Source organism: Lichenostomus cassidix, chromosome Z, assembly GCF_008360975.1.
Source record: "Lichenostomus cassidix isolate B80296 chromosome Z, HeHo_3.0, whole genome shotgun sequence".
Lineage (NCBI taxonomy): Eukaryota > Metazoa > Chordata > Aves > Passeriformes > Meliphagidae > Lichenostomus > Lichenostomus cassidix.
The window spans coordinates 65,844,877-65,863,670 of NC_139511.1; the positions used below are offsets into that span (position 1 = coordinate 65,844,877).

At 41.1% G+C, this 18,794-nt stretch overlaps 1 protein-coding gene across 6 annotated transcripts in view; it reads right to left on the minus strand.

Moving 5' to 3' along the window:
* Positions 1-18,794, minus strand: part of UNC13B (unc-13 homolog B) — a 215,899-nt gene that overhangs the window by 19,262 nt on the left and 177,843 nt on the right. For all 6 annotated transcript variants that reach the window (XM_085043297.1, XM_085043296.1, XM_085043295.1 and 3 more), the window contains 6 exons: positions 18,508-18,651; positions 18,297-18,374; positions 17,660-17,737; positions 10,567-10,655; positions 7,322-7,474; positions 5,297-5,420 (listed from right to left, as the gene is read on the minus strand). In XM_085043297.1, coding sequence (XP_084899423.1) covers positions 5,297-5,420; positions 7,322-7,474; positions 10,567-10,655; positions 17,660-17,737; positions 18,297-18,374; positions 18,508-18,651 — 666 coding nt within the window. The remainder of the gene's footprint in view (positions 1-5,296; positions 5,421-7,321; positions 7,475-10,566; positions 10,656-17,659; positions 17,738-18,296; positions 18,375-18,507; positions 18,652-18,794) is intronic.

An 18,794-nucleotide genomic window follows, 5' to 3' on the forward strand; every position in this document is an offset into this window, starting at 1 on the left:
CTTATATCAACATAAATAACTTGTTAAATTGTCTCCAATTACTATGGACATTCTGAATTTAATGTCATATTTACTAATCCCTTACTTGTTACTACTAATGTTTCTTTTATATATATTTTGCTACATAATCTACTACATGAGCCCATAAACTGAAGCAACAGCAAATGCTTCCTATTAACATAGTCAAAGTTCCAATAGAAAATAATACAACTTTGGAAACACAATGTATACCAAAAAAAAAAATTTAACAATAATACCTAAGTTAAAGAACGTGAGTGCGTTTTATAGCATGGAGGCAAGAGACACCTGCACTGTCACTTCATGAAGTAAGAGTTGTGTCTTTGGGTCACAGGGGTGGATTGTGGCAGGACAGACACCCCCCCCCTTCTCTCTCTCCCTGATTGCTAGCCGAGATCGATGGCTCAGATTAAGTCAATGGCTTAATCCTGACTATCAGTGCTGGCGTCTGGAACTCAGAGCGAGACACTGAGAGAATGTGAGTAATTTTCAGGTGACCGCAAATACACACTCTTTTCCCTATAAAACACCACGAAAAACTCAGTAAAATCAGAAGCTTTATACATAGAACATGGAACGTGAAGTAAAAGCTTTCTCCCCTGAGTTTGGACGCAAACTTTGTGGTTACTTCCCGAGGGATTGAGTGAGGACGCTGATGTATCTCCAGCTCCAAAACTGGATTTGGTGAGATCATTGAGTTTCCTAAATTGTATTATTCCGGCTAACTTATAGGTACCTTTCTTAACTTGCATTTCAGCTAGCTCAAGCAAGCATTTCTTAACTTGCATTTCAGCTAGCTCAAGCAAGCATTTCTTAACTTGCATTATTGTTCAAGCAAGCATTTCTTGCGTTTTGACTATATTTATAGTTCAAGCAAGGTTTTACCCCATAATTGCATTTTTAGCTACCATAGTGTTGCAATTATGTATTCATTGTGTGTCTGTGTGTGTCAATCTGTTCTATGTTCGTATGTTTGTTATGTTCTGTGTCAAATAAATGGTATTTTTAGACAAATCGGCCAGATATCAAAGAATCTTGCGAACGGGACTAAGTCTTGGGGAACTAGCTATCTTAAAGCCTGTCAAACTGCAAAAGCACATAAATCTCCTCTCTCCCATGCAAGACACTGTGGCACTGAGTTTGTCATCAGTGCTGGTAACATCTAATGAAAATCTGGACAGCTCCTTCCTTTGCCAAATGGCATTCTCGTAAACAAGATGCCATACTCCTCAGAAAAGTTATTTATGCGTGGAAAACCACAAATACCACAAAGCTCTACAGACAGCACTTATTCCAGTTGTGCCAGACAGTGAAAACAACTGAACTTAAATTATCAGGTAGCTTTGAGAAAAGCTGCCCACAATGGAATTGATTAAAATGTCAAGGATAGAATATGAAGACAAATTAAATCCTTATCATGAATCATGCCTAGCTCTGCAGCAAACACAGCTGGAAAGGGGATGGGCCTTTGTGCTGGTTTTTCTGGCTTTTAGTTATACCTTCCTTAACTCTTTAGAGACAAGAAACACACCTATAGTCCACAACACATAGATTTTAAATTCCTTGTTAATAGTCTGCTGCTTTTTTATCCCTTCAGTAAAAGCATTTAGAGAAGGGCCATCAGGTGACTCAAGTCTAATTGAAGCCAGTAGAACTGCACTGATTTATAATCCAAATGACTCAAACCCATAAAGCTTAACTGTCCTACTTCTCTGCTGACAAAGTTAAGAAACAAAAGCCTACTGCAAGTTTTTTGTATTCCAATCCTTTTTTGGAAACCATATTATTAGTGGTACTTATTTTTCTGAGACATAACAGTGAAAGGAAGTATCATCTAATATTGCACATTCCTTTCCCATATTTTCTTAATTCCTATGTTCAACAGCAATAAGATCTGATAATTTAACAGCATTTAAGTTCATTTAAAAAACTATCATATCTGGCCATGTTTGTTAGCATACGTTAAAATAAAACTATTTTTTAATTTTTGTGGTGCATTAAACCACAAAAATTGACAAAATAGGTTTAAAAGTGGGGATGAAAAGAGGAAAACAATTACGTGTCTGTACAGAGAACTAGGCACATATGCAGCTCACAAACAGTAATTTTATTCAAGGCTAAGAAAGCTTTTTCTCCTCGTCACAGAGGCAGCCTTGAACTTTTCTACTCCAAGCTAGTACAAGGGAGACGATTCATTTAAACTAACAGAAGTTAAGAAAGGTTTCAGAAAACCTCTTAAAGCCACACTCTCCTCCACCACAGAGTAGCTTTGGAGTGACTCAGGCAGTGAGCCTGAAGAACAGACAGGCTAGAAGTCACATGCAAATTCTGTCCTCATCTTAAAGAGAATTTAGTTCTTATCCTGGACCATGTTCTCATTTAGTGAAGAGAAGTCTGACAAGTAGAAAAAAGCTCAGCAGGAGCAATCACAAACAGAGCCTCATGTGAATGGCTGCAGTGTACTGTGTGAAATAAATAAAGGAGAAGCTCCAGAGGAATCATCTGAGAATAAACCAAGCACCTCTTCTCTCACCTGACTAGTCTCTGATGGCACAGTAGAGTTTCATCCTAAGCAGTTGAGAAAGAAATGTATAACTAATCCGTTGATATCTCCAAGCGCTGTGCACTGAACCCCAAAATAAAGATTCCCAGAGTGTATATCCACTCAACCAAGACAGGAGGTGTTTAATTACATGCTGAATCTTAAAATTAGTGAGGTGTGAATTACTTGGTGAGTTACTGGAGATTGCTGCTAATCTCACAAGCCACAGGCACAGAGTGCTCAGAGACGCTGAAGTCACTCATCTGGAAGTCATGAAGGACCCACAGCTCAGGTCATCAGAGTAAAACTGCTCTGTCCCCACTGGGTCCCTCACAGTGCTGATACTTTCTCACCTGAGCTCCACACAGCACAGAATCTTCCAGAAGCCAATTTCAGTGGAATTGTTAAGTCTGGAGAGCAGCATTTAAGGTCTGTGCAGTGGCAGGGTTACACAAGTGACAGGCGAGGCAAACTGCAGTGTGATGGGAACCTCCTACCTGAGTATGCTTTCCATGGTTTCCATCAAAAACACTTTCGCATGTGCAGCAATTTTGCAGAAAGAAGAGAAAATAGTCCATAAAAAAGATTCTTTTCTACCATTAATATCCCCTGCTTCTTAAGGGCTGCACATGAGTTTTAGGATGGAAATCCCCATCAGTGGTCCTTCAAACACCACTTCAAGCCTGCTAGGGCTTTCTGTTGCTGAGGGCTGGGAGGAAAGTGTATTACAGTGCCCGAGGCTATTTGGGTCTGATGTGCCTTCAAAAGAAAAAAAAAAGGAAAGAAAAAAAAAAAAGGCAAGCCCAATTAGATAAGAGCTGCTTGGCACAGAAGTAGAACAGCAAAGAGAAATAGAACAGCAAAAAGAAAGTACTAAGGTACTGCTTGGGAACCCCAAGTTTTGCCTTGCCTTGCCCTGCTAGCCTTCACTGCTGGGTATGATGAAAATCTGGTGGTGACAGAACAAATTGCTATGCCCCAGGGAACAGTGGAAGCAGCTCTTCGTCCTTGTAGCTCATCCACCCTCACCACAGGTTCCCTGCTCAAGGACTACAGACAAGGCCATTTTAATCATTGCTTTGTTCATAACGGTCCTGGAATAGCAACTCTTTTCCAGTTAAGACTAGTTCAGCCTCCTTCCTACCGTACAACTAATTAAGACACCAAAAAATACAGCTATGAGCATTTTGCGTTATCTCAGGCAAGTGAGTATGCACTTCAATTTGCTTCTCAATTTGCAACTGAAATTATGGCAAACAAGTAACTATGAAAAAAATTTAAGTGGCTTATAGCAACATCCTGCAGGTTAGAAGAACTGGCTGATCATAGTTATTGCCTCCTTCTTGACACAAGCATTGAATCACTCTCCTACTCTGCCTTTGAAATCCAAAACTAGCAAGTATAAAGCTCAAGCAGCTCCGCCCTAGTTCTCTCTGAGGCCCTTGATCTCACTGATTCCATTCCAAATGGGTCATGTTAATGCTGCTCCTACATGATGATTTTAGCACCTGTCCCCAGAGACTCCTTTTAAAAAGCAATTCAACCAAGACAGATTTCATCCTCCTAAATTTATTTTCTTTTTCTTCTTTACAAATTATAAAGCCAAGCAGAAATGATTACTCCAAATCTGAGCTCAGAGAAAGCAGTCTTTAGCAAATTACACCTCGCTAATTTTATGGTTGTAGGTAGGACATCACACTTCATCTCAACAGTTTTATTTAAAGTCATCATCATCATCAAGGTCAGAGACAAGGGTCTCTGCCTCAGAGTAAAAAACACTTAGAGCAAGAGGCAAGTTTGCAGCCCTTCCCTGGACACTGCAACCCAAGAAGCCCACTCCAAATGTGTGAGGGAACTGCTGAATAGTGAAAACGGCTGCTGTTCTACCCACCACTTGGAAAAAGTAAGTCTGCACAAATGAACTGCAGACTGCAAGTTTTCTCTAACAGTGAGATGAAAAGAAGTTCAGGATCATCTGTAAATAATGAGGTTACAGCCCAAACTTCACACTGCCTCCAACTGAGTGTCATCCCCCAGAGCAGCTGGGCATGCATGACTGACATTTAATCAGTTTCTGTGGTTTCTCAAAATTGGGGAAGAGTTAATCTTCCATTGTTAAAGGCATCACTACATTCATGACACACATTCATCCAGCATGTCCACACAGCTGAACAATTATACAAAAGACTGCCTTTGAAGGGAAACTATCTGGACACACTTCCAACTCCCCAGCATCACAGAGAGAGAAATCCTGCCAGCCAGTGCTGGTGTTAAAGCCTTCTGGGGGGATAAAATGGGGGATGGGTGATTAAAAATCAAGCTCAAATTAACCACATCTATATAGAGAGACACCCTGGCTAACAGATGATTGGACAAAAGTGGCTATAGGTGTTGACCTAATGCCATGAAGACAACCCTAACTGCTCAACCATCCCACATACACACACAGCTCTCAGAGGATTGCAAAGCCTTAATCACTGCAAATTGATACACTGGACGGAAACCCCTTTTGGATCGTGGATTTTGAATTATGTATTTTTTCTAGAGTGGGCTCTGTATCTCACAACCATAAATAGAGACTCTGTCTTTACAATGTTGCAGACATGTTTTTCCATCCTGAGACAGGCTACATGCAGACAAATTTACCTGGATGCATGACTCACCAGGTCAGGGGGATGAGATACACAGGCAAGGCAACACTTTCTGGTATGAGTCAGGAAGAAGAAAATGTTTTACCGTATGGTCTGTAAGAGGAGGCAGCACAATCAGCTTCTCCATGGTGTTCATTACCACCCTCCAGAGCTCTTTCAGCACCCGTTTCAACACTGTCTTTTCACACACAGTTGCAAACAGTGTCAAGCTGCAGGGAGAGAGCAAGAACTGCGTAAGTTCAGAGACCATAATATGCAATGAAAAAGGAGATTCATATGGAAGATTCAGTGCCCTATCCAAAGCAGTTTGTCATAACAATTGCTTTAAGGGTAAAAATCTTCCCTTTTCATAAAGCACAGCCTGTGCTCACCCTTGGAATTACAGCACTGAAAACACTGGCCAAAATGGATGATTGACATTTTTGGTCTCCATAATTTCTATCTCTTTCTATTTATTGACCTGGGGATTACAGGTCAATTAAAGTATCACTTGGTGATAGGTGGTTTGGAATAATATATATATAATCTAAATAAGTGTAGGTACCATTGAACAGGATGCCTTTACAGAGATGTATTTGGTTTACAGAGCATATAGGAAAAAATTACAAATATAGAAAAATATGTTTTAAACTTCAAGGGGTTACTATAATGATTTTTGATGAATACCTAAATTAATACTTCCCAGAATGTTGTGCAGCAAGTCCTGCACAGCTTCTGATAGCTGCTGAAGTCTCTAAATCTTTCATCTGTAAAACCATCGCAAAGTATTTCTTGCACTATTCCATATTTTGTCATGATTGCATTCACCAATCACCTGCCATGTGTTTCTCTGCTGTAACACAAAGAGCTTCATAAAGTTTTTCCTCCTTTATTACTGTGCAAGTTATCAAAAAGGCCAACAAGTGATAGAAGCTCCTTAGAAATGTTTGTTGGACTTTGGTATTTACTGATCACACTGGGAGAGCTACAGAACAGGAACTCTGTGGCCAGTAGCACTCAAACAGCTGGTTCTCCCAACTTCCCTTCTTCCCAGAGCTGGTTAGACAGAAAATGAACAAAACCAAACAGGGACAGCACTGCTGTGGGTGGGATGCAGGAAGCATTAAAAAGCTCTCCTTCTGTAAAAGAGTAAAAAATATAATCCAGGCTTGGATTATCATAATGAAAATTACTTGCTCCATGGCTGGATGACAGGCCTGTAGCATACCAAGTTCCCCGTGGTACAAAGGAATTTGGCTTTTCAGGATTTATGGAGGCATGCATGGAAAATGATCAAATGAGAAAGCTCCTAGATATAATGACAGCTGCAGAGAGTTACTTAGTACACAGTGACCCAAAAGAAAGATGGGATAGTCAACCCCTAGATTTTTAACTTATGAAGTTTCACATCTCTTGTAGCATTTATTATGAATATTGCTGGCCATCCCTTTCTAAATAAAGAATGGATGTGCATCAGCAAGAAGTTTAACTTCTACAAGGATAAGAACGATTTCTCTTTGCAGTTCAAGACTTGGTTTAGCCACACTTAGCTGTCCCTCTCCAGCTGAACTATGTGCTGCTTAGTATTAATGGCAACAGTTAATTAAGGCAATGGATCAACCTTATACACATCGCATGGTTCAGAAGTTTATTTGCTAGGCAGAACAGCACCAGGTATAACTAGAATAAACATTTGACACAACTGTGATAATGAGCAGTATATGTATCAAGTACATAAGCACTGTTTGCAATATGTTTGCTAATTGGCTATAGTAAAATCTCTACAGGAAAAAAATCCGCAGCTAGAAAATTTAGAATTTCAGTCTTTTTCACTACTTGATCAGCAGTGTGTTTTGCTGATTGCTATAACTGCCAGAGGTAGAAAGAAGAATTGAGTGTGTGCTTTGGCACTGAATGAAGGTTGAAGAGCCTATCTACAGCTTGTGAGAGACAGATATCGGAAGAAAAGCTGTTAATTCTTCTTGAAAATTTGGAGACTGGAAATCTCAGTAACAGTCTAAGAACGCAGAGCTATTTCCCCCTCTGCCCCATTCATGCCCTCTTCCCATGAACACATACAGTTCCAATCCAATGAACTGAATGTGTAGCATATATTTGAACACTCCCTTACTTTCCATCCAGGAAGTCCATCAGTGGCCTCAGGACGTTATCTGCATCTTGCGCAACTGTATTTCTGGCATTAGCAGCAGAATTTGCTGTCCCTTTCACTTGACAGAGGATATCAGACATTTGCTTGACACACTCATCAATTCGAGTCTGGAAGCTGCACAGACAGGACAGAGGCAAAAACAAGATTATCAGTGGCAGAAATACCAGGTAAAAAATTTCAAGTTCACTCAGTTTCACACTCTTCTTTCACAAGACTTGCTGCTCTTTTCCTTATACCAAGGGGCATGCTCTCCAGCTCCTTATGCCCACCACCCACACACAGCTGACCACCTCTGAACATGAGACACAAGCACATCTCAGAGGAGCTTGTTCATTTGTCTTGCACCAAGAACTGATCCTTTCCTGACTTCAAGAAACGCTGTTATTCTTAGCTCAAAGCATCCTGCTGTATCTTTCACTTTTTACACCACAGAGACTGGGATATCACAAGGAGCAATGACACAATGCATGCCCCACTCTGAGCACCCAGGAGTCCATCAGCAGAAATCCAGTTATGACCCATCATAGGCTAAGTCTTTAAAATAACAGAGACAGCCTGAAGGCAGGCACCAGCTTAAAACAGTCCACTGCCATACAGTGCATGCCAAATGTCAAATTGGGATGTGGGGCTCAGCTGTGCAAAGTGTAGTGTCCCTGTAATGAGGTGACACACAAGGCATTAAAGGCACAATTACTTTTCTTCCTCTTCCTGCTAAGAGGAGGTTCAAAATTAAATAAAGCAGTGATTAAAAAATATGAATAGATCAGCAGAGCTGACAACAAATCAATTCAGCAAATAAAGCAAAATGCTTTGACATTTAAAAGAACAGTTACTAACAACAGGCACTACAAGTGACATTTAACTATCCATTAATGGCACAGACGTTTGAAACCAGCAAGGGAAGCCAGTGTCAGGAGCTAAAGATTTAAGAGCAGATAAAAAAGTTTGGAAGTCAGTTTTCTATCTGCATAAATGATCTGAACTTCTGATGTGCGAGGCACCCAGGACACCCGTGGTTGGGGTGTGAGTGTGCAACCTCTCTGCCCCACGGCTTTCACCTTCCTTCTCCACCTGGCCACCTTTCCTGCTCTGCCACCTCCAGCCTCATGGTCCTTCTTGCTCAATTCTAGCCTGTCTCTCACTGGAAAAATTCCAGAGCTGTCTCCCACCTTCCCCATTTCTAGTAGAAAGAGTCCTGCAGCAGTGACTTGTGGCTGCAATGTCGGCTTAACCAGAGACCTAAGCCACGTCAACTAAAATAGCACAAAAAATTTCCTGTGCCTTAACAGTCCCTGTTCTGTTGCAGGCCAATCCCACCCCACAGTTCTCCCATCACTACACCAATTGCAGGGATCCTGCTTCAAGGTGCTTTAAATCCCGCAGTCAGGGATGGAAAATAACGATGCCTTCATGGATAAAAAGTAATATGAGCCAAAATGGCTACCAATTTTATGAAAAATAATAGATCAGTTACTGTGGCAACAAGTTCACCTGAAAGTGAAGCTTGTGTAGTTGTACAGCTTAACAGGAGCCCTTGGCAGCAGCAAGCTAAAAAACAACTTTACCTATGCTGTCAGAAAGGGTCTGCTGCTCCTTAATTCCTCCAGGAATTCCTTCCTTCACTCCCACAGCCTCCATGAACAAAACAGCAGCTAGGCTTGCATGAAGGATAAACCCTTCCAAGACTCCTCTCAAAGCTGAAAATGCTTCTGTGCACATCTGTGCACAAATCCTCTCTCAGCACAAGGGTGGTGAGGCTCTCTGGGCATGTGCTGCTTTCTCAGCAAATGCAATTAATCTCACAGAGATGAAGCAGAGTTAAGATCTGCAGTGTCAGGTGTGCACAGTGTAGAGGCAGCAACTGTTTACAGACTCTGCACAGAATATGGTGGATATCTCCTTTATCTCTCAAGTTTACATCCTTTAGGAGATCATGCTTATATAGTAAACTGCAGCTCTGCTTTTTACTCTCTGAGACTGTTAAGGAATAAATGAAGCACCTGAGCCACCTGAGTGACTAAATCTCTGGCTGGCTCATGTCTGTAAGAAACACTCCCCAGTATGTATGCTGATAATGGATTATCTATTTAAATCATATTTTCAAATGTCAAGATTGTCCCCTGATTGCTTTGTAGCAATGACACCATGGAGACAATATCCAGAAAAAGAAAATTCACCTCCTTAATCACTATTTCTCAGTCACCCTCCATCTGATTATAAACTTTACTGATTCCATTCAGTTACAATCTCTTTCAATTTCTTGCTGTAGCATCCATTACTGGCAATGGCAACTACTCACTTGTCTCCCTGCTGAGCTTTGTCATTGAAATCCAGTCATTGACAAATCCCACCATAATTTTTTAGCCATATGAACTGCAAACCTGTTGACCCTGGGAGATCAAGTTGGTACAATTTGCTCTGCCTTGCCCATGTTCAAGCTACACTATGGCTCATGCCTGCATTAATCCTGTTATGCAGCACAATATGAAATGAATGGGGTTTGTAAGGAGAAGTGGTTGTTTTTGAACATCAGTCAGGACTTCTGTATTTTTAGATTTTGCTCAATTGACATCCTTTATAGCTCACTACAGAAGTCTTATAAAGTTGAACACATTTTTGTCCTCAGGTAAATGATAACATGATTTGCAATAAAACCTAATTGACATCCATTACTCTGGCAATACTTTAAAGAGCTCCTTGAAACACAAGATAACATTTGCAGCAGCATTAGAATAAGTCAATCTCAAATTCCAAACCTGTCTCCTTCTTATTCCAGTATTCATTTAACAATCAGAAATCAGTCAGCTGTTTCATACTTTTAGAGCAGAATGTTTAAACAAGAATGTTGTTTCATAAACGCTAAGCTGAAAACTGCTTTTTGAGCAGTAAAGGAGCAGGCAACTCCGTTACTGACAAGCACTACTTACTGAAAGAAAAAAAAAAGGAAATCACTCTATGTAATTCAAACACATTTCACAGTTGAGAGATCTCCATGTTATCTTTCCAAGTAGAGCAATACAGAAAAGAAAGACTAAAAATGTTTCTCACTTCTTTAGATGGTCTCAGTATTTGAAAGGCCATGAATTTAGGACAAAAAGAAAAATATAATGCAGTTCACAGGAGTTTCTTTTCTTTTCTTAACCTGTCTGAATGAGATTAGACAAAAGAAAGTAATGCTTCAAGGACAAGGACCTTGTAGTACTCACCTGTTACCAAACACTGCACTGAGCTCATCTAAAACATTGTTCAGCTTCACCTGGAGCTCTTTGAGATGGTCACTTGCTTCTGCATCCAGCTGTGGATGAAAAAAGAGCATTTAGTTTGAACTCAGAGGGCAGTCTGCTGTCCTTTGCAGTGTTTCTCTTCACTGTTGAGGCTAGTAAGCTTAGTAAGCAGGTGAATTATCCTCACTGGACTCTGCCAGGTAGGATGCTCTCCTCCACCAACTGCTGCTGCTGCTACAGAAGCTGTGAAATAATCAACAAATATTTGCCTAAAAAGCAGCAAGTAATTTCCCCAGGCTCTTATACCCTTCAATATCCTTCCTGATGTTTGTAAAGTTGAGGAAGAAAGGGAATGTGAACTCCCTGCGGCCAAGAGTGTATCTAGGCTGAGAATCCATTGAGTACTGTGCATTACACTGGGCTCACAGGTCATTTCACTCCTCTGAGTCTAGAAGGGCACAGGGCTTTTCAGACTGGTTGTTACTACTCATGCATTTCTCCATGCATGATTTTGGAAGAATATTTCACCTTCCACTCTGCTGTGAAGTACTCAAACTGAAGATTGACCCAGACACTGCTCTCAGAAGGCTGGACTCCAGCTATTTTGAAAATCTGGCCACAATATCATGGCAGGAGCTGTTGTGCACTTTTGTTGATCGTTTTTGGGCAGTAAAATCTCAGCTACTCGTATTGAGCAAACATAGTTCTACTCTCACATGGAGCCAGACAGCTTTTTGTATGCAAGTGTTTGGAATAACACAAAAACCAAATTCCCCAAGCACTACGTAAATGCTGCTGACACCTTGGCAGGTTCTGTAAGAAAGTACTTCCTACATTCTTACCAGCCCAAAGCCACCTGTTTTTAAATTGAACATGATTTACAGTGTCCTGTATTCCAGCTGCAGTGACCCCTCCAGCCTTGAAAGAGCCACTTCTGAGCAACATACCTGTGTGTACACATAGCAACACAGGATGAATGTTTTGCTCATAAAAAGTAACTTGTAAAACAGATTTGCCTGTGTATGCAAGCAGGCAAGATGTTTGTAAAACAAAAAGCTTTCTCTAAGGCAGAGCATCTATTTAAGAATGTAATGAACCAGGTAGCAGTACAGTGGTTAAAAATCAGTTTAAATTTTTATCGTATATCCATCTATACAGGATTTGAACACGACAGGAGTTCTCACTTCTAAAATCAGTGCCAAAGCCCTCTTCATATTCCTTCAGCATCTGTCAGAGAAAGCCAAGCCTTAGGGGATTTGGAATCTGATCCGTTCATTTTCCTGTTGTAAGCTGGCATGGAAAATTGACTCTATTAAGCATTTGAACCTGTGCTAATAAAACTTCTGGATCAGAATTTTAAAAGTAATTAAAGTAAGAATCAACAACCAAGCAAATGATGATTACTTAGGCCTTGTAACTTTAGGCATTGCTGCCTCCGATTATTTTTCCCTTATTAAAGTAAATTTCTTTTCCTATTATCTTTGTAACACCCTTGCTCTGTGACGGCAGAAGGAAGCTAATGTCATGCCTGTCAGCATTCATTCTAGCCAAGCTTGTAGGTAACAAAATAAAAACAGCATTTGGTGGTGGTGGTTTCTCTTGCCCCTACATTAATCCTTCCTCCTACTGCGTAAAGGCACAATGAGTCACGAGCTGTCAGATTTGCTCTCTACAATTAATGGCACTGAATTGCCCTCTGATTTCAGCCATTTTGTGACAGATTTGAGGTAGGACCGGTTCATGATTCATCAAAACATTCCAACTAATTGCTTTTCCAGTCAGAAAAAAAAAAAAGCCAGAAGAATTTGGCACAAGTCAATTATTCTTCACGGTTTACTTCTACTTCTTTACAAGATGTAAGATAAACACAGTCTAGAGGTGTTTGAGGTCCTGTTTGAGGTCAGGATCAACAAGTTGTTGTGAATAGTTCATGAACTATTCAATCAATGATTTATTTTACTGTGAGGTGGCCTGGAGAGCTCACTGGTTACCTCTAAGCTTCCCCTTGATGTTGTGTATAACTGCAAACTGATCTTCCTCATAGCAGATGCACTGCTGTCCCAGTACTGCAGACACTGGAACAATGTCTTGCCGAGGGGATGAGCTCTATTATCTGTGGTTAGGGACTCTCATTGCTCCTGAACATCAGTTCACAGCTCTCTGGGTACAACTGGCAAGACAGCTGCCCAGATTTAACTCGGAGGTGCCCAGTCTCACCACTAGGAAGCCAAACCCTGGTGGTATGCATTCTGGTTCAGCATCCACAAAGTCCCCTGTCATGCTAGAAAAGCTGTTGTTTTCTGAGCAGCTGCTTCTAGGGAAGACGGACTCCACATCACACATTACCGATGGTTAATGCTTGGGCATTGGCTTACTTTGGCTCGAAAGCAAATTTCAGAGAATTACCTAAGTGTGATTTAAGTCCATTAGGAAGGTGCTGGTAGGTATGTACTGCTGTTTCCCACACATAAATTACACGTCAGTTACAGAGTACGGCAGCATGTGGTATTAACTGCAAACTTGGCCAATGTGGTAAAGCGCTGATAAGAGCGCTCGAATGAACCTGCAATGGTGCTGCTGCTGCTGCTCAGTCAATGAATTTTAAGTATATCAGCTATCACTGATAGCAGGAAATGCTACTTGGACTGCATGATAAATTTGGCTGGTATAGCAGAAAACAGGATTAGGCAGCTGGGTCACTGCCACACGTCACATCCACACCATTTCTCTCAGCAGGCTTATGATCTCTGTTCTGTGGGTGTATCAGAGATAATTCAGAGGAAGAATGAAAAGTTCTCTGTGCAAAAACATGGGACAGTTCCCACAGTGAGGTGGCTTCTGATCTCTGAGCAAATGTTTCAATTCCAGTAGAAAGAATGGCTGGTGCAGCCATAATTCTGTGTTTGAGGCTAAGGGTGTGATTCTGAAAACTGAGGTGCAAAGAGGGAAAACCTAATCCTGTATTCAAATTTCAGAGGAGAAATCAAGGCTCTGTTAATTTTCTGAAAATATTTGGGACTTGGCATTTGAGAGAATCTGGGCCTCAAAGTCTCATCTAACCCCATTTAGGGCTGGAACCTCAAGTTCCCTACTAATCTGAATGGTGGCATTCATACCAAGGTGCTGTCAACTTGAATTTAGGATGATATCCTTTCCTCATGCATGAAACAGAACCCCTGAGTCTAAAAATTTGCAGTGATGGGCTTCCAAGTTTTCAAAGAGATGTAATTAGCTCTTCTTTGGTTTCCACACACACTGGTGAAGTGTGAGTGGCCAGAACTGGAAGGCTTCCCTGTGGGTGGTGCTGGTGGAGAGAGATGACTCTTGCCTTCTAGAAGGCTCAAGATGTTAATCAATTCACATCTGAATGGCAGAGACACTGTGAAATCATCAGGTCTGATCTGGCACATCAAGTAAAAAATTATGCCCTGATAAGTGAGTTTATGCTTTAAGGAATTCATCTGACTCCAGTCTGAAGCTGCTGATTTTTGTTCTGCCTCCCTCCACCAGCCCCTGGGAGCTCAGCAAATCCACCCCCCTTTAGGGACTTACTTGCACTGAATTCTCAGGCAGAGAATTCTCTTGATTCCTACAGGAATCAAGAGGAAAGAACAAGGAGCACTGAATCCAAACAATAGCTGCCAACTTCTCATATACTAGGGCAGCCTTAGCTATGGCTTGTGGGATGCTAAAGAGGAGCAAACAGAAAATTCCACAAATCCTTTGAGAATATTCCTATTTAAGTCTTGGCTGTTTCTAAGCCGTCCTGCAATTTGTTATTCAGATGGCTAACTTAGGATTTAAAATGTGGGCTAACCCTGGCTAAGCATTAAGAGGAGAGTCTCCTGAAGCTTTAATTGTGGAGATTAACTTGAAACCGAAGGCATGAAAATTGTATGACAATATGCTGCTACTCAGGAGCTAATTCCATGGGTTCCCTAGGCAGCACTCATCTCTGATACTCACCTCACATGCTTCCTTTGTGGAAAAAAGTTGTAGAAACCTTTTAAACTAGTCTTTCACACTACATCTAGACACCAGCAATGTGCAGTACAGTACCGTTTAATTACACTCCATGAGTTCATTATTCATGGAAAGCTAAGCAAAATAATGGTCTGCAGGCTGAAGTCTGCTGGAAAATCACAGAAGTGGGTAGAAAATGCAAGTCACAATAAATTTGATTAGATAAAGTATGAATAATTAAATAAATAGGGCCAAATTCAGGCAAACATTAGCACTGAATGTGTGTAGTCCACCTCAGCAGTGAGCTAAATTAAAATCTCCATTCTGTTGCTGTATTGGAGATGATTCAGAGGAATCAAAGGTTTCAAAAGGTATTCATGTACCCTGTTTTTATCCAGGACTCACCCCCCCAGTTTCACTGTTCATTATGTTTGTAATGCTATCTGCCACTTCATAAACACTGCCTTTCTAAAACGTGCTTTAGGGATGTCTGAGAATGCTCCTGAGTCATGAGAAAGCTGTTTTGATCCCATGAGATCAATAAAGCTCAGAAGGGAAATAAAAGTATTAATTATAATTCCTAAAAATTATTTAAGGTACTTTTCTCTGTGTATGCCTGAGTGCTTATGTATTTCTGTGTGTGTATATATATATATTTGCCTTGAGCTCTCAGGCACAGACCCAAGGGAATCCCTCCAAACAAAGCTCTCTAAAGCTCTGATGCTGTCCTTATTGTTTCTGACTAGTAATGTTCACAGACCACATGATGTTGACAAATTAAACCCAGAGATGCTGGGCAATTTTTGCCCTGTTTTGAGTACTACAGTTCAGAAAAGAATAGGAAAAGTGAGGGGAAAAGGTACCAGAACTTACTGGGGGCAGTGGGTGGAGGAGGGAGTAAAGAAGGGCACTGTATTCAGGAGCCCAATCTCAATAAATAGTACTGAGCAAACACTTCCATATTATGCCACTACACTGCAGGGTGATTATGTGTGAGCCCTGTCCCTTCATTTCCCTGGCTGCAAAAGAGAATAAGTGATCTGGATTTCCCTAGGGGTGTGGTTTGGACCCACTGGCAAGAACACCAGGTAGGAGCAGAATTTCGGAGCTTTCCAGAGTTGTGCAATGCTACAGACACAGCTGTAGATGGACATGGATCTGGGAATAGGAAGCAGATGAAGCCACAAGCACACAGTAACAGAAACGAGTCCCCAAGGTCTGGATGCACACAAGTAACATACCTGCCACACAAACAATGGAATACTTGGTACCTGGCGCTCAAAACCACCTTTGAGAACACAAGAAGTTGAACAGCTCAAGACCAGGGCATACTACTATGCTAGCTTCTCACTCTCCCACAGAAGCAGTTCCTTTTTGGATAGATCAGTCAGGATAATGCTTACTTTAGTGCAAGCTGCTGTGTCAGGTATGCGTCTGCTACTGTGAATGCAGAACAAATCTGCCACAGAAAGTAAGAACCATCCTTCCTGACGGAGGATAAATTGCATAGATGCATTTCTAGGAAGTTCTATTTTCAAAGCTGTTGTCTCACCAATTGTTACCCAATAGGTTCAATCTACATCAGAAAGACTACCCAAACTAGGACAAGACCTTGTTTACTCTAGCAAAACAAAGAACCTGGCAGGTTTCTAGTCAAGAAGCTATGTACTACAGAGTCACCAAGAGGGAAACCCCTGGGGACAGCAAATAATGCAGGCACCTAGCACAACACGATTTATTTCTGGTGATCAGCGGCAGCTCTATGAAGTGCAATAAGCAGCACTTGAGAAGAAAAGGAAAAAAAAATCACTTCCAAAAACCAGCTTCCAAGTGTGTTTGTCACATTTCTTCCTGTGTGTTTTACTGCTCACTGTCTGGATTTCTCTCCCCTTTCAGTCTTTTGTTTCCACACTACAGGGGAAATAGTGGGTTCATTAGCCCTTCTTTACTGCATTAACATCTCCTGCAGGACATTTTAAAGGCCAGAATGCAGAGAAGAGATCTAGGCTAGGGAAAGTAGCCAAGAGCCTCAAGAAACACCCTTTTCCCCACTTATTTCATACACTATCAAGGGTTATTTTCAATTTGAGGCATAGGGAAACCCTACTTAATTGCTACCACTATGGAAAATAGTAGCAAATTGATTCCTCAAGGGAAATTAAATGCACAGGTATTAAACTTTTATAGGCCACTTCACAAACATTTCATCACAAGTTTATTTTTTCCCAAAAATGAGCATTTAGCTCCTGCTGCTATTACAGCGGGAAGCATTACAGCTAGTTCTTGATGCAGGGCTCAGAAATTAGGATTATTGAGGTGACATGAAAGAATGACAGCAGTTTTCCTTGCCCCATGGGGCGAATCTGTTTGTTGAAATTTTTGCCACTTCATAGAATTCTGCCACTGAGCACAAGCATGATTTAGAAAAGCAATACAGGCAAACACTGAACTGTCCATCAGCAAAGCTGACTTTTCTCTTGGCATACAGGTTATAGCACAGGCTCTATCACAACACAACTAAAGAAAATGCACTTGAAAATAATTTTTTCCTAACATCAGAATCAGCAGGCTTTTCTTCAGCTTCCTGAGTCTTGAAAAGCAATGAAAAAAGAAGAGAAAAAAAAAAAGATACATATATTACATCAGAACAGGAACAGTGATCTGGAGGGGTAAAACATTATTTGTGTAAAAATTACCATCTTATAACAAATGGACACATCTGAATGCCCCTCAAAACATGAGTACAGAGCTCATTTGTATGTCTGTAATGTATTAGATATTGGATATTCCACGTTAAAGGCACTGTCCTACTGTGTCATATAAAATGATTCAATGTCCACAGTTCTCAGACATCCATTAGCCACACCCACACAAGCACAATAGGCAATCTTTTCTTTCCTTTTCTGTGTTATTCTGTGCTCCACAACATTTGCTCCTGCATTTTATGACAGATTTAGCTGGGAAGCCTTCAGTCATGGCTGTCTCCCCACACTTACAGTGCCAGGTGTCACAAGGCTCTCATGTCTCCAGTACAACCAGTATAATACAAACGAGCCAGTAACAACAGTGCAGGAGGAATGAGGAATAACACTCAGTCTCTGAGCTCTCTTACCTCTTTACCACCCATGGCTTCAAACATCTTCTCCAGCTGCACCCGAAGTTGTTGGATGTTGTTCATCAGGATGCAGGGCTGAAGGGACAAAAGCAGGTTACTGTTACTGCTCAGGGTGCCAAAGCATTGTCACCAGTGGGAGACCTTGTGCCTCAACACCCTTCCCCAAGTACCACCAGATCCAAGAGTTACACAGGAAGCAGGGCATGCACAGATGTCAGCATGCAAACATAAAAGAACCAAAACCTCAAGTCAATTTTTCTCCATTTTGAAATGGTATGATCAGTTCCAGAACACCCAGATCAGCAGGTTTCTGCTACGTACCAAATCTACAGAGCAATCTGTGCCCATTTTTATTTTCTTAAATTACACCACACAAGCAATGTGGAAGTTTATTTCAGGGGGACCTGATAGCCTCCAAACCCTTGGAGGCTATCACAGAGGATGCATAGCATCTTCAGGACCTATTTTCATTTTAGGGCCAAGGCAGAATTCAATCTGCAAAAGCACCCAATGATGATAAAAAAAATACTGAAAATATTTACACTGTCACCATTATCAGGTGCAACGTGAGACTAGTTTCATCAGGACAATTATGTGACTCTTCAGGGGAAAAGAGAAGCTTAGCATAACTCACCAGTTTCTCCTTGGAACAGTAGGACTCAAAGCTCTTGGAGAGTATGTCAGCATACTGCATCAGCACTTTCCCAATAGTCTGTGAAGACAAGATGTGAGCACTGTTACTTGTCCTCAACCACTGCAGGAGAACTCCAGAAAACAGAACAAAAAATCTTACTGTTTTACACCTCATTAAGAAAAGACAAACATCTGGATGGTGATGGTATTACCTTAGCAAACCTCCTGTTATAGTGAGCAACAATGACAGGGTCTGGGCACTCCAGCTTCTTAATGATCTCAAAGCTCTGGTTGAGCTGGGTGAATACATCCACCACTGAGCAAGAGAACAGGGCATGCTCAGATGTTTGCTGGAACTGAAACAGAAGTACAAAGAGTCATTCTCAAATGGAAAGATCTGAAATATACCCACTTCTCATGGGTGTTACTGTCATCTGTTGCACTGAAGACAGGGTAACTTTACCAAAATGCACACCTTCCTCAGAATCAGTCAAAAAGT